We start from the raw sequence: 27,544 nt of genomic DNA on the forward strand, positions 1-27,544 counted from the left end.
TTTGAAATAATTACTTCCTGATTTCTTCTCAGTTTATTCATCTAATTCTATGAAGAGATGGGATGGTTCCACACTATGTGCATTATGCCTCAAGTGCTGAAAAGAGAGGAAAGGGAATAGTGAAGAGATGGTTGCTGGGGTTGTAAGTGTGGGGGTGGGCAGAGGGTGATGCTTCAATTCTTAATTACAACTCATTAAAAATTAAGCTTCACCCTGAGAGAGAGTTGAAGTGATGAGTTTCTGAGTCGTAAAATAGGGCAGTGAAAACTTGCACACAAAAGCAAATCTTTGTAGGACTGAAGTTCAGTTGTTTCCAAAATGTCATGAACATGACTGCAGCTGTAAAAAGGCTGAATTTCAGCCAAACTTTTATAAATGTGCAATCTTTCAGCTGTTTGCCTAGTTGATTGCTCTCCTCAGACATTTTACATCTGTTTGATAATGCTGTTGTGAAGTGTGGGCCTAGTAAAATCTCCAGGACTTGTACTTGCTTTCCTCCAGGAAGGACACTGCAGGTCCTGAGCTGTACAGTGATGTCTGAATCCAGATTTCTGGACCCACTGTCTCATGATGTGTGTGCAGTTGTGTTGGTGGGGAAAAATACAGCATTAATGATCTGTTTGTTTTCTGATCATCAGCAGCACTAATTGGCCATGGATGCAAAGGTTTGTAAAATGATTCTTGGAATATCCCAAATATTAGCAACGCTTAGATACTGATCTAAGTAACCATGGTGTATGTAACATTTACAGACAGATGCGTGGCTTTTTCTGATACCTGCTGAGAGTTATCCAGCCATAAAGGTTGTCTGAAAACCCTAATGCTGGCTTTTGGTGTTTCTGCAATTTTTTTTCAGGTTTTAAATGATCAGTTCAGGTCTGATTTTGATCTTATTACTCAAAAGCAATTTCCTTCTGATTTGGACTTTGGTACACCACTAAAATTTGCAGAGATTTTCAGTAATATCCATAAGTCTTGTGTACTCACAGAGAAGTCTACTGGCTTTATGCATAAGTGCATGGCAGGGCAGAATGCTCCTTTAGTTTTGATACTGATTTCCAGCAACTCATCTGTGCTGCCAGGATTAGCAGATACTGATGTGCTGTGTCTTGCTTTCCTATCAAAGAACCACCTCAAACTCCAGATGCAGTTGTATGTACAAGGGGTTAGGTTGGATAATAAAGGCTCAAGATGATAATTTTGATTTTGAAGGCCTTTTCATCTACTAGGAAGAGAATTAGCTAGCAGAAAGGATCAGCTTGGATGTTTGACAGTACTAAGGCAATAGCATAGAAAACACAGAAACCTGCTGAATAACCATGAAACATTCCACCAGAGAAAACAGAAAATAGGGTAGCTGGCGAATGGAGAGATTGAAGCTGCCAAAAGGGATGTGAAATATTAATTCTGCCATCTCAGGACTGATTTTTTTTTTTTCTTTTTAAAACCGATATGTTTTATTTTTAGAGCCACCAGATACCAGCCACATTGCTCATGAAAACAAGATAATCTGAAAATTGTTTTATCTTGTTCAAGCTTACTCCAACTTCCAGTGCCCTGCAGAGGCTGTTGCAGCAAAAATCAGATCAGCCTGGAAGAAATTCTGGCTCTATCTTTCTCCTAGATATGGGTAAAAGTGTCTTAATCCAGTGGCTCTTTAAGGAAGCTGGTGTGGGAGCTTTTTAAACAACTTTTGCACTAATGAAGCTTTCTCCTGTGCAAAAGGTGTCTGGTTCAGCCCAACACACTGTTGAAGTTAATGTTTTCACTTAAGTGTGTTCCAGAGAGTTTCTGTTTGTATGCTTTGATTCCTCATACCCCAGAGTTTTCCAAGCCTTTGCTAAATTTTGGGGCTTTTAAAACAAATTCTATTAGTACCTTGCTTTCATATTGGATTAGCTTTGTAGGTGAGTCTAATCGAGGGAAAGCAATGGTATACTCAGTCTGCTTTAAACAGCTGTTCAAGTGGAAGCTTGATTTGTGAAATAATATTTGTATATAATAAATGAATAAAATATGTAAACAAATACTGGATTCCTAAACATATAGCTGCTATTATAAAACTTAATGTAGTCCACTAATTAATGGTTTATATTCCTTCAGTCTTGAAGAAATCCACATTACATTTCTGCTGTGTAAAACGTAGGCTCACAGAGGCTAGGTGGGACTTTTTGTATTTATCTTGTTTCTTTTCCTGAAGAGAGCTTTTACCTGTTTGTGTGAGCAGGTTTTCTTTGGGCATCCTGAATTTTCACCATTTTTTAATTAAGTTTCTTCCTCGCTTTCCTTCTCCTTCCTCTTCTTTTGTGTTTCTTTCAAAATCTGCTACTCTATGTCATATAAATTTGGAGAAATTAGGTATTAGCATCTGATTATTTGTTTTTACTTTTTAAGTTCTTTTTTTCTTTCCCCAACACTGTCATTTCCCATTCATTCCTGTTATCCTTGGTCAGAACTTGCACAGATAAAGCAGTCTTTACCTTGGAAAGATTTACAGTAGGACTGATGGTTTTTAAAGGAAATAATCTTCATGTTTCCTTGGGAATGGCAGAGAAGCAAATGTATCTTGCTTAGGACAGGCATTTGTCTCTTTGTCTCTCCCAGTTGAGCACTAAACTTGAACCTGTGTGAGGTAGGTGATATATTGCTGTAAAGTATCACTGTTTGAATCCACTTTCTCAGTTATTTAAAGCCTCAAATGTTTAAGTGTTTCTTTTTGTGACCTGGCCAACATTGCATGAGAATTATTTAAAAAAAAAAATAACATGTCTGGGGAAACAAAAATTAATCATTCACTGAAAGAAGAGGGCAACAAATATTGTAATGAGCAAACATTTATGTCTGGATTTCTTTCCACAAACTCAAGATGGGATCATAGAATCATAGAATGACTTTGGTTGGAAGAGACCTTAGAGATCCTACTCCAATCTCACTGCACAGCCTGAGACACCTTTCAGCTTGGCAAGGTTGCTCAAAGTCTCATCCAACCTGGCCTTGAACACTGTTCCAGAATCTTACCGCCCACACAATGAAAAATTTCTTCCTAATGCCCAATCTAAACCTATTCTCCATCATTTAAAAACCATCTCCCCTTATCCTATTGCTGGACTTTCTTGTGAAAGGTCCTTCTCCAGCCTTCCTGTAGGTTCCCTTCAGGTGTTGGAAGGGACTGGATGCTGTTATAAGAACTGATTATCATTACGGTTCATCTTCTGTTAAATTCTGACAATGATTACTGAAGCATTTTAGAACCAGTTTATTTGATTTATCAGCTTTTTTTTTTTTTCTTGGCCTTTTCCACACTTCCAAGAGCAGCAGTTGTGCTCTCCAGAAGAGATATTACCAGGATTTTTGCTACTGCCGCCAAAAATCTTCTGGCACAAAATCACTGTCTGAGTCAGCTTTGTAACGTGACAAATTTGGAGGCAGCTGCAGCAATGATATGTTAGCTGCCTATTGGGCAGCTTCCAAGTAGACAATAAATCTCCTACTAGTTCTAAAATGTCATTAAAAATAGCCTAACACCATAGGAGATGGTGTTAGGATGAAGCTTATTTTTCTGGTTAGCAGCTTGAAAACAATGTGTGAGTGATACAGGTTAAAACCATTATTCAGTCGTGCTAAATATATTGTATATGTTAGAATTAAAGAAGAATTTGAACCCATCAAAAGAGGACGATGCACTTTTTCTCTTTTATTGCTCAGCTGTTAATTGCTCATATTGTGCACTTGTATTTCAGCCATCACAGATGTTGCTTCTTTATGTGGTGGCACTAGTGTTGTGCAGATGATGCATTTTCCAATGGAGAGATTGTAAAATGGGATTAGGCTGCCATTAGAGGTGTTCAGGGTTGCATTTTCAGAACTGAACTGCTGTTGCTATTGTCTTGTAGCTCTATGAGCATTATTAATGCTGCAGTTTGTAAGCTAAAGTACTCTTTTAGTTTGCTTTTTCTTTACTGCACTAATATCTTCAGTCAACCAAAACCTGCATTCCTACTTTTTATGGCTAATTAATGTTCCATTTCTGTGCCCCAGCCTACTTCTCATTTGTGCAGAAGTGGAAGGGAAGTTGTCAGTGCCATCTCACAACTATTCTCCTCCCCCTTACTTTAGCTGGATCAGATGCCAACACTGCTGATTTGTAGAACCTCAAGCTGTTTGCTTTAGCAGTGGAAAGCTTTGCAACCATGAAACTGAGAAAGTGAGACACAAAATGCTTGTGATATTGCCTAAATTTCTCATAGGTGAAGGTAGGAGATATTTCTATTTCAATTTTATACCAAATTAATCTGAGTCATAAAACAAGGATGCAACTTCAATATGAATTCTCATGTTGTGTACTACCTGATATTGGTAGATGCCTACGTTACTGTGTAAGAAAGCTAAGGAATATTTGTGTTTCTTCTTAAAGACTAGCTTCTTGCAAAGGCAAGAAATGCAAGAAATTTGTACCCGGAGATGCTTGCTACGATTGTGCTTAGTCTGTATTATCTGAACTAAGTAATTACAGAATGGAGGAGGGATATGACTGCATCTTAATGCTTCTCGGAGTGAGAAGCTGCTACAAATGTTTCACTCCTCATCTTTCCTAATATGAAAAAGGGAAAATAGTGAAGTTCATAAAATATCAAAACAGTGCAAATTTGTTGTTGCTATTTTAACATCAGCTTTACACTTTTTTTGATATTAAAGTAGTCATTGTTTTTGCTCTGTCAGGCTGTTTTGATTATCATTTTAAGTGTGAATCGAGACTGAGGTTTCTGTAGCATTGGAATTTATATTGCTAGAAGCCCAGCCTGTAGATCTTGTGTTTTCTGAGCTTCTAGACACTGGATGGAAAACACTTATTTTTCTTTTAATTACACTGCTTTATCAGGTACATGAAATTAGAGTTGCTGTCTTTAAAACCCTTAAATAGAATACATGATACTTTTTGTTAAAAATATAAAGAAAAGGGTAAATGAAGCATAAGACCAACAAAATTTAGTCATTAATGAGTAGAAAATTCACCTGAGTGCTAAGAACTTCAAAATTGTAGCGATTATTAGTTCTCAAGGGTACTTACTATTTCATGATCATTAGTGGAGTTAAAGAATTCTTGGGACGCTCTTTATCCATATATTTCAGAACTATTTAAAGGCTCACTAGATTATCTAAAATAAGAAAATCATAACTTACAGCAAAGCAAACAGATCATACTGTAGAAAGCTGGAAGAGTATACTCACTGCTTGCCTGCAAGAGTCCTTCTGTAGCTTAAAAATTAAGATGAAAGATTGATGTCCAGAAATAACCATAAACTCAAAGTTCTCTGGCAGCTAAATTGGTGGTGAGATGCAATGCTACCAGCAAGTCAGAGTTCTGTGCTTTTATACCATGGGTGCCTGGAAGTGAAATATAAGTTCAGTAGCTAATGGTAACCAAAACTCAGTGGCAGCTGATGCTAAGGTTTTTTTGCCTATTTATGTGAATGCAAGGTTATAATCTCACTGTGTGTAATAGGGAAGGAATTATTGGAAAGGGAGTAGATGATAGCGTGTTAGTGGGCATTTTTAAGTCATTGAAGGTGTGCAGACTCTAAGACTTGAGTGTCTTGTGTGCTTCTGATGCTTAGGTCTCAGGAGGACCTATTAGAACTTGGAAGATGCTGAAAAGAGTGGCAATAACTTAGTTTACTGGCTTGTTTTCATTGTCAAAAGGTTGAATTGTATTTCCTCTCTTGATGATTGTGGCAGGGTACAGCTCCTGTAAAGATTACTAAATGGGGCACATATGTTAGACTTCCTTCTCATAGCTATTTTTTGTATTAATTTCTGATCATTTATAATCTTCTCGGCATCATATAAGAGCTGTGTGTGTTTCCCATGCCTGCTGGCCAGCCATGCTGTGAATCACCTGCATTCTCAGAAGAAAATCATCTGCTTCATATTTTGATTTGTGATAGTCCCTGGGGGGCCTGGCTCCATTATCTTCCCAGGAGCTGAGGTTGGATTAATAGGTTTTCCTGGGCTGTTTTTGTAGGTGGGTAGGATTTGTACCCTCTTTCAGTCATCAGGCACATCCCCTGATCACCAGGGCTTTTCAGAGGTTATAGGCAGTGACCTGACAGCAGTGTCAGCTGCTTCTCTGGACACCCTGGATTCCCTCCAGACCTGTGGGTATGCAGGGCCACAGCCAGCCCTTCCTCCCCCAGCTGGGTGGGTTGACATCATGTGTCTTGTCACTGCTGCTGGGTCCTGTCACCCAGAGTCCAGCTGGAGATGGAGACAAGGTATGGAGAACATCAGCATTGTTAGGGACTGGTTTCCCTGCCCTGCTTAGCCATAGGTCTGTGTTTGCCATCTGCTTTTGCTTGCTATAAAAATCTATAAAATCCCATACTTGGTTTTCAGAAGAGTTTCCCTGTACTATAGTGTATATATAAAGATATGCAACTACAGATTATTGCAAATAAATGATTAAAAAGTTCTTGGTGCTACCAAATAGTCTCACCAATAATGACAAGGCCTTCATTATCGATTTTAGGGCTTTTTTCCTTTAGCAGTAGCTGAGGAAACTAAACCTTCCCCTATCTACTCTGCAGTGACATTTCCTTTTTGCACTCTCGTGTATACATTGACGCAAGCTTTTCAAAAAGATGGGCAGCACTTTCAGGAACACCAAGGTCTTCAGAGCTGAAAGCTTTGTGAGTTGTTTGTGAAAAAGATGCATCATGTTCTTACCTTCTGAAGAGAAAAACAAAGATGTTTGCCCTCAACTGCCTCCTGTTGTTAAAAGCCTGAGAGCTACAGTCACGCCACTTCTAGTTCTGTAGTGAAATCATTCCTTTCTCAAGAATGTCTGGAGAAGTTAAACATAGTTTTCCAAATGTTTAAAAATAATCTCTGCGTAAAACTGGGCTTTACAATGAAGATTTCTAATAGCATCATGACAATGAATATCTATTATAACATAGTGTCTTTTCCTTACATTTTGCGCAGCACTTTTATTTTCTCTTTTAACCTTTGTATTATGTGAATGTTTAGAAAGAATAATTTATGAAGTCTTTAAAATACAGAAGTGAGTAATTGAATTCTTATCGCTCTTTAAGGAATTTGCAGGTGGTCCTCCTAAGCTGTAAATCACAAAGTACTTGTTCCCAGAGAATTTTTCTACAAGGCAGTTATTCTTAGCCATGGAAAATTGCTTCAGTGTTGATAATATTCTCTCTGCTGCTATTGAATGCTAACTAATTGCAATTTTCCATTACTTCACAACAGTACAGCCTATCTAGCTGCTATCTGTGATATTATTGTGTAAGGGAAAAGAGTATAGGAGAGGCCTGAGCAGTCAAAAGAAGAACCATTAATATAAGTGAATGTCTGCTCAAGCATTCAGAAATATTATTTTAGCAGATTTTTGAAAGCAGAATTCACACTATGCCCATTGCTGATAACATTATAGCATCCTCTTATGCTAAGCTATAAAATCTCCTTTTCTGAGAAGTGGTTTAGGCATATCTGCAATCTTGAATTTTCTATCTCATTTTCTTATAATTGTGGAAAGTTCTTTAAGGGTATTAAAGTTAGAAAAAAATCAAGTTATAAAACAAAGTACACCTATCCTTTGACATATATTGAACTTTTATTTTCTACTAAGAAACTCTTAAGAAACACTCTCATACATAAATGAAACTATTGCACTTATGTATCTTTCAGTTTAGTTTGGGTTATTTTAATCAGCTTTGTTGCCGTATCTGTTCTCAAAGTCTGATTTATGGAGGGAAGAAATCATTGGGAATGAGTGACTGCAGTGTGACCAGTGGCTGTAATGGGTCATACAATCTTTGTCCTTGGAGATGTAAAAGAAAACACAAAAAATCACCTGGACTTCCTATAGTTTCTTGATATTGAAACCAAAGTTAACAACTTGTTGAGTGGAAGGTCTGGTGAGATCTTTCATTTAAAATGATTTATCACTTTATGGAAGATCCAGGCAACAGCAGCTTGATTTGCAGAAAAATTGGAAGGCATTTTTTCCATTTTTTTTTTTTTTTTTGTTCCCTCGTGTAAAACTCTACATGGCAGCTCTGTGCCTTAGAGGTAGTTGATTTGACAGAAGCATCAGCAGGATGCAGGGAATGATAAAGGCCAGGTCAGTTAAGGTTTTGGAGCTGACACAATCAATATTTGCTCTTTCAAAGAGGAGTTTCAACTCTCAGACTTCTTTGCATCTCAGCTTTCCAGAGCAATGCAAGGGTGAAGCAGTCAGGGAAAGGGGAACCAGAGTAGGTGCTCACCTCCCTCCTGGGACCCACAGAAACTTTCCCTCTCTGCTCTGCTCTCACCATTTTTGGAGAAAAAGAGTTCCATCAAATGCTGATAAAGGAGAAAATCCCTTCATCCAGAAGAGCAGGTGATTAGTTAAGCTTTCATTTTATGTTGATAGAAATCTAAACTGCAGGGTAATTGTTCTTGTTTACCAGAATCTGTCCATTGCATCAATGCTTTTGATAATTATCTATTACACAGTTTTCACACAGAAGTGAAGGAAGGGTCTGTGGAGCATCAACTGATCTATTGTGGTGGGTTGACCATGGCTGGATGCCAGGTGCCCACCAAAGCCACTCTTCCATTCCTCTCCTCATCTGGAAAGAAAATATAAAAAAGACTAATGGATTTAGGTAAGAACAGTGAGAGATCACTCACCAGTGACTGTCACAGGCAAAACTGAGTTGAGTTGGGGAAAAAAATAATGTATTGCAAATCAAATCAGAGTAGAGTAATGAGACATAAAACCAAATCTTAAAAAAAACTTCCCCACACTCCTCCCTGGGGGTGGCTTTACTCCAAAATTCTCTATCTCCTCCTCCCCAGCAATGCAGGGGAATGAGGAATCGGTTTGCAGTCAAATCACAAGAGTCTTTGCAGCTCCTTCCTCAGGGTGAGGATCCTCACACTCTTTGCCTCCTCCAGTGTGGGGTCCCTCCCATGGGCTCCAGCGCTCCACAAACTTCTCAGACGTGGGAGTACTTCCCACAGGCTTCAGTTCTTCACAAGCTTCTCCAACATGGGTGCTTTCCATGAGGTACAATCCTTGGAACAGACTGCTCCAGCATGGCTCCCCCTCAAGGTTGCTCCTTCTTCACTGACCTTGGTGCCTGCAGAGCTGTTTCTCTCTCATTCTTTTTCTTTTCCTGAAGCAGTCGCTGTTCCATGGCAACTTTTTCCCCTTTTTAGTTAGGTTATCCCAGAGGCACTGCCACTGGTGGGGGAGCTTGGCCTTGAGTGAGTCCATCTTGGAGCTGTCTGGCATTGGCTTTGTTGAGCACAGGGGAAGCTTCTCTCAGCTTCTCCCAGAAACCACCCCTGCTACCAGAACCTTGCCACACAAACCCAAGACATCTGAACTGGGTGAATGGAGTTTGTAGAATGAACTGAGGGAGGTTTGTTGCCGAGTTATGGTGTGTAGTGAAATGAGGCAACCAGGTGCCACTAATTACCAGGTAGTGGCCATGAGCTTGTGTTAAGCCCACCTGTGCCTGATTAGGGTGGGCCCCCACTGCGCATGAGCAGGATTAGGGGGCCAATAAAAGGTGAGGCTTGAAGCACAGGCTCAGCTCATTACTGAGCAAGCCAGCAGAGAGGTTAGTTGCTCTTGGAGCAACAGCACCGATCCAGGCTAGTCAACCCTGTCTATAGGCTTAGAGCACTACTTGTGAGTCTCTGCTGGAACACCTGGTTGCCTCATTTCACTACAATGATGACACTGATGTACCTGGATTATTGATGTGACTTGTGATGGGAACCAGGAGATGTGGAACAAGACATGTACCATGTGGGCTCTGCTAGAATGAGTCTTTGCATCTAAACTCCTTCCCCCACACTGTGCTTCACACGCAGGAGGAGAGAGAAGACAACTGTGATCTAAGAAAGATAAAGATTTAGAGGGCTGTTAAATGGGTTTTTAACTACATATAATAATGATTATAGCCCTGCTTTTCTGCTCCTCTAGCCACTATTGAGTTATTTAGATCACTGAGCTTCCCTTGTAATTTCTTCTATTTCTGCTTTCTTTTCTTTGCTTTAGATGTCCAAATATATCAGATTGGAAAGCAAAAAGTTGTGAAACTCTTAAACTTGTTTACAAGGAACAAATCCAGTTAAAATAATGGTCCTCCTTAGGCAAAGATATTTGAATCTTCTTGAGATCACTTGAAGCTGAGTATGATTTTCTGAAGGCAACTTTATTACTATTCTTGCTAAGTAATAATTACTCCAAACTAACGTTTTATTTGGTAACCAAACTGAACCAAGAATTGTTCATCACAAATTACTGATATACTCTACTTTAGATTTGATAAATTAAGTTGGAATTTTTTTTCCATTGCAGAGTGCTGGTGGCTGAAGCCATCACAGGTGTAGTTGTATTATGCTTGCATTCTTTTAGCTTTCATTAACCTATGCAGAATTGTTCTGGAGTTTTGGTTAGCTTTTTTGTTTAAGTTTTGATGTCACCCCTTGAAGTACTTTATTTTTACTATTTTGTTGGAGTTTTTCTTAGTGTGTTATTGTGTTGTTCCGTTTTGCTACAAAGTCACTTCATTTAACTGTACTTCAGTTTCCCTATCTGTTAGACACTATTTCCTGGACCTGTTTCCATGTACCTGAAAGAGTGCAACCTTTTGGTTCTATGGAGTGATCCAATCTGAAGGGCTTTTTGTGACTCCAGTGATTTTACTGTGCTGAGATAGGAGGCACTGCTTGGGGTCAAAGCAGAGAGAAGGTGGATCCAGTTCTGTGGATCACAAATACTGAGTATTCTGCTTTTTTAATGGAATTCCTCTCTGAATTTCTTTTAGATCAATTAATGAGAAGGTCTGCCAAGGGACAACTGAATACCTGTCTGATTGGCAAAAGCTCTCTGCACCTAAAGTGCCCATCACAACTCTTGTAACTCAATTTCTGAATTAACTCTTCACATTAAATGCTAAAACCTTTTAGAGTTTTTGCCGCTCCTATTTCTTGGGCTCCTAGAAAGACTTTTGAAACCGCCCTGACCTTTTGTGTCTCACGAGGCTTGATCCTGAGTCATCCCTCATTTGTTCAGCTTTCTCTGATTTTAGTTTGAGCTGTACAGGAGAATGCAGACTCTGTGCAATTCTGGAGGTGCAGAGGTGAATTTAATTGGTACCCATGGTTTGGTTTTGACAGATGTGATCAGATAATACATTTTGAAGTGATGCTGCCTTTGTTTGCTTTTCTGCATTTCAGTTCCAGTTGCAAGATCCCATTAGGTTGGCGGGTTTTGGTTTGGTTTTTTTTGTTTGTTTTGTTTTTTAGGTTTTTTTGTTGTTTTTTGGGATTTTTTGGTTCTTTTTTGGTTTTGGTGGTTCTTTTTTTGGTGGTTCTTTTTTTGGTGGGGTTTTTTTTTTGTAGGGGTTTTTTTTGTGGTCTTTTTGTTGTGTTGTTTTTTATTTTTAACATGTTGTTTTAAAAAACAGTGGTTGATAAATTTATTTATTTTAAATTGTGAGCAAAGTCATGCTTTAATGTTTTGCAGCAAGCAAGCAGTTCTCCAATAACACATGATATTTTGCTAATAATGCACTACTAGCTTCAAAGTCTGTTAATGTGTTTTTGAAGATATGGATTAGTGGATTGTGATTTCAGACTGATAAAACATCTGCAAAATGTCCATAGCATTTATTTATGGAGCAAGATTTTGGAGAGATGACTGTCTGTAACTTGTGCATTTCTGGAGCTTGAGCTGTTGTTTCTTTCCAGTTGTGGATATGATCTGGTGCACAGTTTTGCTTTATATCATGGTGCAGTCAAAGCCTTTTAAGTGTTATTGGATTAAATAAAATTTTATCTGGCACAAAATGGCCAAGGGGTAGCTGCTTAGATAATCATCATTCAGAACACAGTTGCTGTCTTTGTAAATGCAATAAAGTATTATTCATATTTTCATTAAGTTTTTTGTTTTAATCATAGACATATGCATTCAAACAGTTCAAGTGAGTTTAGAAAAAGAACCCACTTACTATTAAAAAAATGTTTTCATTTCTAAAAACTTAAGGTTTTTGCTCATACTTTATTACTAGGATTTTTTTATTTAAATTATGCCAGCAGTCTCCCATGCCTGATGTTCACTGGAGTTCTGGTAGCACTGACAAAGGAAGACCTCTGTTTTCCATTAAGAACTGGTATTTCTGGGATGTTTACTTTACAACAAATTAATAAAAAGTTAAAAGAGTTAAATCATAGGACACGTTTGCAGGCAATATTAAAGTTTTACACACCTTTTCCCTTAATGAATGTCTTGCTTAGGGCTTGGTGTCTTTTCTAACCACCCATCTTCTGTTTACTTCTAAAAGCATGGGAATAGAAATTACAGGCTATGTGGTTTTTAAGATTCAGGGTATTATGAGTAAAAAAAGTATTCTGTGTGTGATTTGCATGTTTTTCAAGACCCTTTCTGAGTAGGCATACTACATAAAATACCAGGAAAAAAGCATGATGTGATCCTGTAATAACTGCAGGGAACCCTTGTTATATGGAGTTGCTGTAAATATTTTGCCATTAACTTCACTGAACATAAAATTTAGCTCTCCATGTGCTATTAAATCAACTTTTTACCTTCTTTGTAGAATGCAAATGTGATATATTTGTCAAATTCTGGGGTTTCTTGAGGAGTTGGCTTGTGGTTTTTTGGTTTTTGTAACTGGAGCTGCATTGCCAGAGAAAGTCCAGTTGGCTGTAGATGGCTTAGTTTATTGTAGGACATTTCAAAACAGAACTGGGGATTTAAAATATACTTCTTGTTGTTGTGTGCCTCAGTAATTCAGAGATTCTCAGCTAAATGGATTGGTTGCAAATGGATAACAAGATGCAGGTAAAACTGACTTGCATGTTGATACTGAATCTATAAAACTGTTATAACTGAATAGTAGTAAAAATATGCAGTATTTTTTGAGAAGTCCTTTAATGGGCAGGCTTTGGCCAACCAAATACAAGGCCTTTAAATATTCCTCCTTGAGAATGCACTAAGTAGGTAGTAGGTGCCATAATTAGTAATTAGTGCCTCTATGAGATACAAAATTTTTGTGCCTATCCACTCGTGGCTTCTGGAAAGTTAAGCAGGATCTTCTCTTTCTCTCCTCAGTACCTCACTAATTTTTCTTTTTTGTCCCCCCACGCCCTCTATAGCAGCTCAGGCTTTCTTTCAGGAAAAAACCATTATAATGGGGTGCATGCAGTGTGTGGGTATCATTTAATGCTGGAGTGAAAAACTTTTTTGTTGGACATCTATCCAGGAAAATCTATTTCTAAAGCCAGAAATGCTGTGAGACAGATGTGATGGGTGGAAATGGTTGCTGCTGCTGCAGTAAGTGTGGAAGCAGCTGCTATGAATGTGTCATTTCCCAGGATATTTTAAATTATTGATTCCCTCCTTTCCTGCATTTGTCTTTTGCAATTATGATTTATTAATATCAGATCATGATACTGGAAAAAAGGAATCTGGTAACTTTGAAGAGGGTATCCATGTTATGCCTTGCAGATCAGTCAATAAATTTGCTATAATTCACTATCTGGTGCTGGTATAAAACACAAACAGATTAATGAGAAGAATCCAAAGTCACTTCCACTTCTGTAGATGAAGCTGTAGACCTTAACAAAGTAACATAACATCTGAAAATTTTCTACCAAATTTTATTCGACACCTCCAAACAACAACATTTTTTAACCAACTTCATGTTTCTAAAGAAAAGGTCTTGAAGCTTTTCATTGAAATGTGAACAGAGTTCTGGGTCGTTTGATTAAGCAGCAGTATCTGAGACTTGGTGATAGAATACCCAGTTTTGGAGAATGAGAATTATAAATAAAGCTTTGCTAGTGAAGTGAGGCAAGGAAAATAGAGCAAAAGTGCCTTGAAATTCTTTATTTTAATTTATTTTAAATTAAATAAGACCCTAGCATGTGCTGCTTTTACATTAAACACCCAGACAACTGGCAATTAAAAACTAAAATAGTTGACCTTAAGGGCTTATGGATTATTGCCATTTATATACTGAATCCAGGGACATCTGAATACTTCACTGAAGTTTCCTTTTGTTACATGTAAACGTTTGGAATTTGGATTTGCGGGACTAGAAATAAATTAAAAGGTTGCACTAGTGGTTTTGTGACTGACTAGGGTTTGTCAAGTATTAAAAACACAAAACATAACAACAAACTTCACTATAGAGTGGTGGATACTTAGCAGGCTTCTGAAGTGTGATGAAGGACAATTCCACCATGGAAAAGTCAATTCAATATTTATTTAGGATCAAAAAAAGAAAAAAAAAAAAGGTGTCTGCAAACAAGGCAATGCTATTTATTATTGATTAGAGAAACATTAAAGAAAACTATACAGTCTCTCCTGTGCTTTCTGTTGTTTTGTTCTTTATGTAGTTCTGTTTAGAACAAGTTCTTAGGTTTTGTTTTCTTCAATATTTAATGAAGTTGTAACAGAGTTTATTTCATCATCAGAGCAACCTGAAATAACAGCAGGATTGTAACCTCTCAGAAAACTCACGTATCCTGCGTGGGAATATATCCAGCAGAAAATACCAAACAGCTCTAGGAATAGCTAAGATATCAATTAATAACACAGCTTTTGAGCTTCGTGAATGTTAATGACCTTTGTAGCTGACATCTGATCTTTGCAGACCAGATGTTGTCATGACTCAGACAGATGTTTCTGTGTGCATCCACCTGGTGACACTTGCACAAATATTTCCAAGGTAGAAGAGGCTATAACTTAAAGCTGACTTGCAATGAGACTGTATTAAGTTAAAAGAGAAAAAAGTTACAAATTATTGTGTTCTTTTCAGCATAGGAAGTGCTTTCCAAGGCTGTCATAAGAAGCTGGCAGCTTCATTGTTACCTTCAACTTTTGTGTTTAATTTGAAAAAGAGGGACAGAACTCAATACAACATAAGAAAAACTTGAAATCATGCCCAAGTGCAGAAAATGAATGATTGGCATTTGTAGCTCTTTATAAATAAAAGAGATGTAAGGGGAACAATTTGATTTCTGTTGCTCTGGATGAGCAGAACACCAGGTCACTCCTCGGGAAGTTTCAGAAACTCCACTTCTTGAGGGCTGGTTTGGTGCAAAGGGTGTCCATAGCCTGTTAACAATTTATATTGGCAGAGAATTCCAATTCCTTGTGTGATTTCCATCAGTACTCAAAGGAAGCATTGCTGGAGCTGCATCTGCAGTGAGAGTTGCCCATGCAACACGTGCTCAGTCTTTGCTCTGCCCTGATGCTGCCACACTGGCAAAAGTTTCTGCTGCGGGCTTGATTTATTTAATCTTGAATACTATTAAACAGACAAGTGATCAAAATAAACCAGAACAAAGCCTTTGAAGAATGCATTTAATCTAAAGCTCCAAAATGTTGACCTTGACAAGGATTTTAGAGCTAATTATGGTAGAAGATGAGTATCCTGCACTTCAGACACTGTGTCCTTTGGGAACGTCTCAGATTGCTTTGGTCTGTGTAACACAATTACTTTCCTAAAGGTATTTGCACAGATTGCTGCTTCACAGCAGGCTGAGAAATATATGTTCTGTTCTCTAATGCCATATTGAGTTGCTGCTCATCAAACAATTTTATTTACCTATTGTAATTGTCTCAAGTGCTTTCAAATAATATTATTTTCTGTTTTCCTTATTTAGAAATATATCAAGTTATGGTTATATATATATATATATATTTTTTTTTTTTCTGCCTAAACAAATGTAAATGGTCATTTACTTGCTCCTATGTAAAACTGACCTTAAAAGGTGGCTTGGCTAATTTTTTTTCTATATAAAGATATTTTTATTACATAAAACATGACAGTTGTTCAAATATCAACAGTGATGTGCTAGTCCTCATTTGCATTTATAAATGTTGTTTTGTTTCCATAATTCCATTTGATTTGTTCTGTTTGAGAATTTTCTTGTACTCATTAAAAACATAGTAGTTTTCACAAAGCCTCAACCTTTTTTTGTAAGTGGTGGTGTCTGAACATGGCAGGACCTTTTATTTTCAATCTGCAAAAATGTTTGAAGGGAGAATGTTGGAGTTTATTCCCAGGATTTTCTCTCTGGGGTATGAAATATTACTACTACTACTAAAAAAATTAGTTCAGTGCCAATGGTTATGATGGGAATTATCTTAAATCCTTTTGAAATATATTTTATTAATTTTCCTTCTCTTAGTTTAGATAACGAGGATTTTTAGCACCGTTTTATGCAAAATACACTAAGAATGAAAGAAGTTACTTTGAAAGGTTTTTAGAATTCCCTGAATTTTCTTGCAGAACCATACTTGGAGTATCTTATTTCAGTGTTTTGATTTTCAACTTTGGTATTAGTTGGGTGGATATTTACTTTTTCTTGAGTTATAAGCTTAGAAGGAAGTTAATGTGATTTATTTAATTTTCAGTTTGTGAAGTTCTCTGTGCATTGAGCACAGCTTCATTCCTTTGGCTGCAGCCAACAAAATATTTTGTGATAGTGTACATGGTATATGATGAAATGTTCTCTTATAATTTTAATGTATGTTTGTATATTAGAGCCTGGTCCTTGTCCCCATAAAGTGATTCTAAAATTAAGATTGTAAATGGAGATTAAACCACGGCTCTGTGGAAATCATTGTCTTCTTTGAAAATCACACTTTATTTGAAAAATTCTTGTCTTAATGAAGAAAATGAAAATATCTGTCAGTCTACCATCTTCCTCTGAAGATTTCACTTTATTGTTGATTAATCCAGCTGAGTTGGAAAGGTTAAAAGAGATCTGTTATCTCACCCTAACACCCTGTGAGCCTACTCAAAATCTCATTATCAAGCTGCAGATTTCAGAGTTCCAGTTCAAACTCTCATCAGGTTTTATTCAGCTGTGTTGCAGGAGTGTTTGGATGGACCTATGGAATCCTACAAATGCTTTACCTAAAATGACACAATCTACAGGGCTTTGCTTGCATTTAAGTTCTGGACTGGTGTGACTGGTTAAGTTAGCATTTTCCTTAGGTTTTTTGCTTTCTTTTTTTCTTTCATGGGTAGTTGTGGTTTTTTTTTGTGGTTTTGTTTTTTTGGTTGGTTGTTTTCTTTTTTGGGGGGTTTATTGTTGTCTAGGTTTTTACTACATTACATTACACATTTACTGCATTCCATTACTACACCTTTTAAGTGAAGTCATGTGTTTATTTAAAACCATGTTTTACTGTATTAATATGAAAATATTCTGGTTAAAGAACACAAAATCCGTGTTTGTTTTACAAGGGATTCCTTGGAAATTGGGGTTGATAGAAATTATACTCAACTTTGCTACTGTTAAGTTTATCTTTCTGCTACTATTTCCAAATATAAGATTCTTTTTGAGAATCTTTTAAAGGCATTTGATTTCAAATAATATTCCAGTCACGTTGGAGTTTGCTTGCCCTATGCTTTTGGTTCCTGTAATTGGTCTGTCTTGATCACTTGGTCTTAATGGATGAATTTGACCAAATTTCTTTAACATATATACTTAAAGAATGTCCAATATTTAGCCTTACAGCATTTCTTACCTGGTTTTTATTTTCTCCACAGATACTACAACGTATTCCACTGAAAGATCTGAGCACTTTAAGCCATGCAAAGACAAGGATCTTGCATATTGTCTGAACGAAGGGGAATGCTTTGTGATTGAAACCTTAACAGGATCACATAAACACTGCCGGTAAGTCCTTTGCAAATATGTTGCAAAAAATAGTCTCCTGTCCAAGGGAAACAGCTTGAGAAAAGGTAAAATTGAGACTTAGCATGTTCTAAAGCAATGGAGTTTGCCTCCAATTCAGTTGCATCCCTTACACTTGATGTTTTGGTTCATTTTAATAGTGTGCAATACTTATTAATAGAAATACAGAAACACAAAAAACAGCATTTTTATTTCTTTTATAGCAAAATCTTCAGTATTCTGTTTTCTGGTTATATAAACACGTAAGGATTAATGCTTTAGGGGTTTTTTTTGGACCTTTTCAAGTCTAGAAGCTTAAGTTCCTCTATATTCCAGAAGCCTTCCTATATTTTGGATAGCTTTGACAACAGCTAAGGATATCAAACTGGTTGTTTAGAGAGAGGAAGAGTTGTTCAGTTAGTAGTTTTAGGAATGAGGTTTTCTTACCTTTGATTACTGAAAGATAAAATGGACTATAACAGGTATCTGAACCTCCTATGTAGCTGTTGTACAGCTTTATAATCCTGAACTGCTCCAATGTCTGTGGCCAATTTGAATATCTCAAAAAAAATATCAGAAGAGAAAAACAGATCACCAAATATAATTATTCTAGAACTAGGGGCCAGTAAAAGGGGATTCTATGCAGAAGGAATATTGTAGCATTTTTCTAAAGATAAGAATGAAAAAATTCTGAACTATTCAAACAGTCTTCTAAATAGAAGTGATCCAAAATGAAAGCATATAAAAAGTGGGTTTTTTCTACTTCAAAGTTAATACTGTATTTGGCATATGAAAGGTGTATCTAAGACACTTGTATGACCCAATTCTAAACTGAGTATATAAATATGTAGATGTGTCTAATATAATGGAAAATACCTAGAATATTCAGACTTACCTTAATGGTTTGGGACATAGGCTGCTAAATACCACTGAAAGTGGGGAAAAAAGTCACAAAATCAGTTGTGCCTGGTTTTAAAATGGAGGTTTATGGATTTAAAGGCTGAATCAGAAGAATATTAATCAGATTTTTATGTTTAATACTATGCTGGTAATTTTTCCATCTCAGTTGTATATGCTTCATTTCCTTTGCTTTATGTTTTCTTATGGCATGCTTATTAGATTAGATATTAGGAGTCATTAATCATGGAAAAATGTGACTTTTTCAGCTTTCAACATAAAACATTACAGGTATTTTTTCTAAAAGCAAGTGTGTGACTTTCAGACTTCCTTAAAAGTGTCATGAGCTGTAAACACTCAAGCATAGGAGCATTTTCCATTGTCAGAATTTTCAAGCTGGGCAAAAGTGATTACAAATTAATAGCAGGGAGAAATTAATATATGAAAATTTTTAATTTGACTGATAAATTAACTGGCTAATTTATTTAAACAGACCATTTTATTAATCTGTAGGGATGAAACTTTTAACTCTGCAGGAGCAGATCTCATAAGAGAGTTGTCTTTGTTTGTTTGCCTTTCAAGATATTTCCTGTTGTCTCCTTTGCCAAGCTCTTGTTTATTTGCTGGGATTCTAATGCTGGAGTTGTTGAGTTTTTCCTTCTTTCCAGCAGAGTGAAATTTTTTCCTCCCTCTCTGGTGTTGTTCTTCCATAGGGAAATGGTTCTCATTTGTGAATCTGCTCATTCCCACGTGTACCAGATTTGCTTTGCTTGCACAAGTTTCAGGCATTGACTGGGAATTAAACATCTGCTTCTGTCACTGGGTACTTTGAAGTCTGCATCCCAAAAAGACCCATAGAAAGCAATAAAAATTCATACAGCAAGAGAAGACACAATTTAAAATTTAAAAGGTGATTAAACTAGTTATAATGCTTTTTTTAATTGAGTAAGGACCTTTAGTGCTGCAAGCAGCAGCTTGTTCAGAATCACTTTTATGGTGCTTCTGTGTATGTTATTGATGAAAAGAAACCTCTTAATTTGACCTTCAAATTCTATATCCATACCTTAGTAATCGACTGTACATCTCTTTGTCAGGGCCTGTGCTGTAGGGAGTGAGATGCAGGTGTGTTTCCTGTCTGTAGCCTAGATCCTTTGAAATAGTAGATAAAATGTAGACATATAGAAAAATACAATATGTGTCCTCTAACTATAGGGAAAAGTAATTTTCCTTGAGAATGAAAGGGTTATGGGATTCCCATTGCAATTAAAAGAGTAACTTCAATACAGAATTATGAAAACTTAGAGACTGAAATGATACTTTGTTCTTAGAATCAAGCTGCATTGTGTATTCTCTTTGGGAGTTTGATTTTGCATCTGTTCTGGGAACCGAGCACCAATTTACTGAAATGGGAATTTGCCATGTGGAACAGCTGCAGAGTGAAGGCTTTGATGTAGCAAAAAAACTTTTGTCCCACTTCATCAGGTTGAAAGAGTATTAGTAGATGATCTATATGCATAGGCTCTTGTGCAGTTGTGTGTACGTGTTTAAGGACAAATATGCTAATAACTGCTGAAGGAAAAAAAAAGGCATTTGGTGGCAATTAATATTTCTGTTTTGTGAGAAAACACAGCATACATCCCTGGTGAAGGGCATAAGAAGGGGTCTGAAACAACCCTCCTCATGCATCTTCCATTCTTCTTCACCCACAGAGGAGATGTTTTAGCTTAGTGGACAACTGGAGAAAAAAAATATCATAGTAATGGTTAGGTTCAAATTCTACATTTCCTTTTTTGTTTGAATTTCTACATTTTACTCACTCTCTTGCTGAAAATTTGCCTGGGGGTGAAAACTGGCAGAGTTACCTGCATGGCCAGGCAACAAATGAGATGCACTGAATGTTTGTGCTATTTTAAAGATGTAACTTAAGTATTTATTTTTCTGAATGGTTTAACATGAGCTTGCTATAAGGATAGGGTAGGTCAGCAGTAGGGAAGCTTCATATTTAGTTTTTCCATATGCTGAAATATTTTTTTCCCTATTGCCTTCTTGAGAATTTAAGTTGAATGGTGAGGGTGCTTTTGTTTGTTATTTACACAAACAAATCAAGTCAACACTGACACATCAGCATTTAATTGGGTTTTGTCTATACAATTATATTTCAAAGACACTCTCTCTCCAGTCACTCTGGGGTTTTTTGTGTGTGTGAATCCTTTTTTTTTTTTTTTTTAATTTTTTTTTTTTTTTTAGTGCCTTCGTTTTCTTTTGATTACCCCTTTAGGACTGGGAAACAGTGAATGAATGAGTGGCCAACACTTTTGAGAGAGAAAGATGATTGCACTGTAAAATTTCTCTTCTGAAAGAAGCCATTAAGACCATTGTGTGCATCTTGGAAATCTTGGTGTTGGCAGTGAACTCCCTTGTACTCTTTTAGACTTGAGTATATTCGATGAGATGCTCCCTTTGTCCCTGTCCTTCATCTCTCCTTCACAAAGCAGGCAGTATAAAGCCTGGCTGTTTTCTCACAGCAGATATTGAAAGAATAGATTCACAAAAGTGCAGTAAACAAAACATCTTTTTATATCTATATATATACATATATAATGTGTTATCATATACATCCAACAAAGACTACTGTGGTTACTATCCCAGAGTTTTCAGATTTCATAGGACTATTCTTTTATGTGTCCTTCTTGTTCTGATTAATTTTGAGCTTAGTGGTCTTGCTCCATTGAATGCATCAAAAAATTCATTTTTACACCTTGTTGGTTAAAAATTATGCCAGCAGTGCTCTTCTTTGTTCAGCTCTTGTGAAACCAGAAGGATTGAATTTTAATTTCAAGTCCAATTTGGATATATGTTTATATACTCTCAGGTTTTACTGTGAATCTTTTGCATAGTAGTAAAGCATCCAGGCATTAGCCACTTATGTCAGGAAAAGCAGGAGAAAGGTATTGAATAGATTGGACTTCAGGACAGTTCTGGGCATGGGATATAATATGTGCACTTAACCTCAAGTTAAAAATCTAAAACTATAAGAACATAATTCCCCTCTTTTAGTTATTATGTGACTTAGCTCTTGTAGTCTGACCCAGATGTTTTACAATATCAGCTACTCCATTTTGTGTTCTTCACACATCTTGTGTTACAATGACATTTTTCCACAGGGCTTCCAACATGTATATGAAGCAAACCCACAAAATATTCACTATTAATTAATATAACATTTCATTGCTGCCACAACGTTATAAGTTAAATTTCATTAAAAATGTTTCCTTTCATTGAGCTGAGCATGTAACACAGCTACAGGAATTTAAAGAAGGAAGGTGTGCTTAAAATTTAGGATACTTTCCATGTTCACAGGCAATCAGCAGACCTCCTGTTGAGAAAATGGCTGCTACATGAGCACAGCTGTAGCACATATCTAGATTATATTTGTGTAGCTGCACATATCATTAGCTGGAAATGCTTCTATTTTTACTTTCATGTTTACTTTAGAAAACCTGAGGTGAACTTGAAAGACCACATTGTGCAGCTCCAAGCTGTTGTTAAGCAACTACATTTTAATATAGATATCCCATTGCATTGTTGTTTCATCACCTGCTTATTCAGCAGCCCTTTTACAACTCATGGTTGCCTTCAGCAATGCAGTTGTTTCTGTTAGCTTAAATGGAACAGGCTCTAAAGCATCATGAACCTCTTCAAAACTCAGGCTATAGTTAGGAAGCATAAATGCTGCTGAGAAGTCAGTCACATGTACTACAGATCACAAGGATAGAATCAGTTTAGTCATATGCTCAAGACAGTGCTAGTAAAATAACAAAAAAACACCTTATTTCCTTAATATTCATAGCAAATATGGCATTTGATTAAGTTTCCATTTTTTTAATTGGAAAACCTCATGCTTTTCCTATCTAGTTTAGATATTTCTTTTCCTTAATACCCCCAATTTCCTTATTAACCCCAGACCCATGAACACTCCTTGTTCAAGCTCTTGCTGCTTGAAATTACAGTAAAAGGTTGCATGGCTTTGCTGCCACTTCCCTACTTTATCCTTTAAAAACCATTTCAAATATGAACCTTGAAGAAGAATGGCTTCCAAAATGAAATGGTTTAAAGCCCAAGTTACCTGTAGGACTTGTTGCCTACATATTTTTGGTATTGCTCAGTCTTCCATGATTTTTACCACTTGGTCTGAAATTTCTGTAATCTGAGCTCATTTAATTAGTATCAGTTAATCAAAACTAAATTATTTTGTCCAAATACTAAACTGCACCAGAGCTTTCTCAGTTATCCATACTCCTTTCTAAAAGATCTCTAAGATTAAAGTCTGTTATCACTTTATAAGAACTCAATAAATAAGTTTTTAAATTTAAATCTTTTAACATCAACCCCTGGTGAGGAGCCTACTGTGTGCTATGCACATTAAATACAGCTGTATTCAATACACCTGATTCATGAATCCATAATTTATCATTGAGAAGACAGAGGCTCTCCAAAAAGCTTCTTATAAAAGTAATTTAATTAGTGCTTAATTTTCACGGTCTCAACACTCCATTTTAGAGGAGTTTTTATTTACAGATTTCCCCCTAGATTATTGCATTTAGCAGGTACTTGCATTGTTCAATCTTGTGTAACTTCTGTGGCAGAAAATACTTGAAGCTTGCAATACATGTGTGTGCAAATGGAGAAGTCTTAGGATGTCCAATTGCTTTCCTATCCCTGCAAACAGGGGGGTTTAATGCAGCAATGTAACAATCTGTATTTCAAACGTGGCAGACATTTCCCTGGATGTGTTTACAAAAAGTCACTCTCAGCACATGCTTAAGTTTTTGAGTAGTGCAGTAAATCTGGTTTTATTATTGTTGTTGCTGTACACAACAGTATCATTCCTCCAAGCAGCTCTATGTGCCAGAGAAGTCACTGGCAAATCTGTTATCTGGTCATCCCTCTAAAGTATTTTCTGAAAACAAGTTTGTATTAGTTTTATTATTTGAGGGAGAATAAATTCATTTCATGGCAAAAAGAAATACAGCACAATATCAAGATTTGCATTTAGTGGTAGTTTTAAGTTCTTATTGACATGTTACAAGCTGTCGTGGTAGTATTTGAGGTTTTATTTACTTTCTGCTGAGCACCTAGATTTTCTAATGATTCCCCTTCGAATAACTTTGATTATTAAACAGTATCATTTCCTGGCTCCATGTCTGTCTTCTCAAGTAATGAAATTTACCTCCTGTTTCAGGATATTATGCAGATGCACTTTTCCAGTCAGAGCACTGAGGCAAAAGCCACAGTACTGTACACATAAAAATACACAACCAAGTATTTAAATTACACACTCGTTTTACTTAGTTCTTCACCTGTGCTTCATAAATATTCATAGAAAATTAAATTAATAGTCCATTTCATCTTGTTTGAAATGCTTTTTAAAATTAATATTCTTGAGTTTGAGGAAGCAGGAGAAATAAAGGAGAAATTGCATTGCTTTGCATCCAAAGATAATCTTGAAGTTTAAGAGAGTGAATATATTTTACACTTAGGTCTGCAGAGATGACTGAAAAAACTGTGGAATTAATTTTTCTTTCCCTGAATACTGAAAGGCTGATGTAAATCCAGTTTCAGTTAACATAAAAGTCACACATTTGTAATTCAGAGATAATAGCTGTCAAATCAAGCAGTGTTAATTCTTTCATTTATATATGTACAGTTGTTTCCCAGAGGTAGGAGAAGTATAGTTTTTTTAGAACCAGTAATGTGAGTGAAACAAAAATATTTCTGGAAGCTTTCTGTGATCTGTCATCTGTTGGCCTGGAAGAGAAAGAGACACCCAGCCCTGTTTTCCCTGTTTGGGAAGATGGTTGAAGCAAGAGCTGGGCTATAATCTTGAATTTGATTAGAGAGAAGTGAGAAATGGAGTTGCTGGCTCAGCAGCTGAGAAAGGTTTAACTTGAGGCTGCTAATAATTCTTGGATTTCTTGATTTGGCACCCGAGTGGGAGATAACTGCTAGCACAGCATTGCTTCCTAATTATCGTGTCTCACTAGCAAAAAAATGTAAAGCTAGTGGAGGCTTCCATTTTTATCACCACCTTTTCTTGTGCCTACTCGTGTTTCTGAAGCTGTGTCTAGTCATGATAGGTTAGCAAGACATCTTGATTGTATAGCATTATAGCATATCTCTACTGGTAGAGATGATTCAGATCTGTTTTATATAAAAGAACAAACTTCCATGAAGAAACATGATCTGTTAATAGAAGAAACTGCCTCTAGACTTCCTCCTGTTTTCTAATTTGAAAGGAAAACAAAGTGAAGTGACCTACAGAAAGCTATTACTCACTACATGCTGTCTGAAGCTAAACACAAGATGAAAAGGCACATTCTGAAAATTGGAAAAGTACAAAATCATGAAATCTTTCTCCTGCAAAGGAATATTCCATCAATTTATAAGAACTGGGTTTCACCCCCTTGCTTTCCAAAAGCTACCAGTGAAAAACGGATTGTATAGTTTTTATAGTACACACAAAGTATTTGTAGAAAAGTTTGTCATATGGGTGCAAATATCAATGCATCTCTTGCATCTCTCTTGAAGCTAACATATGCAAATGTTCTGCCATCCAACTCTGCTTTTAAATTAACTTGGAAATGAGTTAGGGTTTTTTGTTGGTGTTCTTGCCCTCCCTAAGGCAAGAAGGAATTTGTGAAGTGCGTTATACAGACATCTGAAATCTCTCATTTAAATTCTCATCCCTGAAAGTGTCTTAAATTCACTGAAAGCATTTCCAATCTAATCCGAACTGCACACATTCCACTGGAAGATCATCTGCAAAAAGTCTTGCTAGGAGAAGGAATAAACTCTGGACGGTTGAGTCATTTAACCAGCAACAAATGCCAGGTATATAGAAATCAGAGATTTACAGAATGCTTTGGGTTAGAAAAGACCTTAAAGATCATCTAGTTCCAACCCCCTGCATGGGCAGGGGCACCTCCCACCAGCCCAGGTTGCTCCAAGCCCCATCCAGCCTGGCCTTGAACACTTCCAGGGATGGGGCAGCCACAACTTCCCTGGGCAATCTGTGCCAGGGTCTCACCACCCTCCCAGTTAAGAATTTCTTCCTAATGTCTGACCTAAATCTACCCTGTTCTAGTTTAAAGCAATTACCCCTTGCCCTGTTGCTACATGCCCTTGCAAATAGTCCCTCCCCAGCTTTTCTGTAGGCCTATGATATCTTTGTAATTGTATTATCAAAATAGAAAGGATCAATGTTAGAAAAATGCAAAAATTAGAGGTTACCTCTGGAATTACTTATGAAGAGGAAGCCTCTCTTATAAATTACTAAGGCTAGATGAAAATTAGGTTTAAAACCAGCTAAAAATTGTTTGCCTGTTTTTGCAGTCTGAACTACTATGGTGGACATTATTGGGAGATTATTATCAGTCAGTAGTAGGGGAAAGCATTTTTGTCTGATGTCAGCTTTGCTGGAAGAACACAGAAGCAGTACAGACATTTCAAACCATAAAAACAACCATCAGTGAATTTCTACAAAACCTTTAAACTAAAAGATTTTTGATCAGCATTGGAAACTTTTGATATGCTTTCTGCTGTTTACATCTCTTCTCTGTGTGGCACTTCAGGTTTATAACATCATTCAGATGCACAGCCATTATAGAGAGGAACTGAGATTTGAAGGAAGTTTAGTTTTGGAGATTTATAGATTATATAAATAGAATATATAGATTATATAGGATTTATTTCAGTAAATAAGAGATTTTTTTTCTTAAATCTTGATATTTTTTAAAAAAATTTAACCTAGGGTAGCCATTTAAGTGACAAAATAGCATTAGATGATCTTTCTTTTGGAGTCTTATCAATTACTCATCTTTCAGGTAGATGTCTTCTAGTCTAGTCCATGTGCTTTGAACCAGTTCAGGGATTTGGAAGACCAGCACTGTGAGAACATGGCTAGACAGCAGACATGGAGACATTGCAACAGATATTCTCTTAAGTACCTCTGATAAATACTGAATCTGCAATTTCAGTATGAGGAGTATTGTATTATTTGAATCTCTGTAGTGCTGAAAATTAATTGATGACAGACATAAAAATGCAATGCTTGCAGAATGTACCTGAGGAATAAAGCTAACCAAGAGTGATCTTTACAGTGTACTTTTGTTATGCCTTTTTAGTCTTACTTTCAGCTATCACCATTAAGGGGAATTTTCTTCTCTTTGGATTTCTGTCATTTTCAGTAGAGGTTGAATAGAATCATAGAAAACTGGGCTCAAAAAGGATCTGGGAGCAAGGCAGCAAACACATTTCTGGGGTCTAGCTTTTCCCTTCTTTCCCCTGAGTGGTGCTGTTCAGGGCTTGAATCCTGGGTCTGCAAAGTTGAACTCGCGAGAATGTTTTTTAAAGGAGCTTCTATCACTTTGGGAATAGAAGATGAAAACAGATTCAGTTTCTGTTGGCATCCTGCATGCAGACCTGCTATGTAGCTCTTGGACTTTCTTTTTTCAGGTGTGCTGACCTTGAAACTGTACAAGAAAGCTTGAACCAATGCTGTCTCTGCAGTGTCTCAGCTGATGCTGTCAGTCACTCAGCTAATCAGCATTAAAATGCTTATTAATAAGGAAAAAAAAATCTTAGCATTTTCTTCAAAATTGAATGCAAGCAATAATAAAGATGAGGTAAAGAATGTCTGCAAGCAATAAAAAGCTTCAGTATATTTTCACCAGAAGTTCTTGGAAATGTGCTTTATTTTCTGAAATTAAATTAAGGAAAAAAATGAGATTATTTAATCAATTTCAGCTTTGGTGTATTAAACAGGAGCTTTTTGTTTCATTCCCCTCCCATGCTTCCAGTCCCTCTTTTTAACCAAAAAAACCCTACGTTTTTGTGGAAGGAAAACCAGCATCAT

The 27,544-nt window shown here is 36.7% G+C and overlaps 1 protein-coding gene across 1 annotated transcript in view; it reads left to right on the plus strand.

Moving 5' to 3' along the window:
* Positions 1-27,544, plus strand: part of NRG3 (neuregulin 3) — a 347,967-nt gene that overhangs the window by 123,693 nt on the left and 196,730 nt on the right. The window contains exon 2 of the mRNA XM_030453174.1: positions 17,607-17,736. Coding sequence (XP_030309034.1) covers positions 17,607-17,736 — 130 coding nt within the window. The remainder of the gene's footprint in view (positions 1-17,606; positions 17,737-27,544) is intronic.

This window comes from Calypte anna, chromosome 6 (assembly GCF_003957555.1).
Source record: "Calypte anna isolate BGI_N300 chromosome 6, bCalAnn1_v1.p, whole genome shotgun sequence".
Lineage (NCBI taxonomy): Eukaryota > Metazoa > Chordata > Aves > Apodiformes > Trochilidae > Calypte > Calypte anna.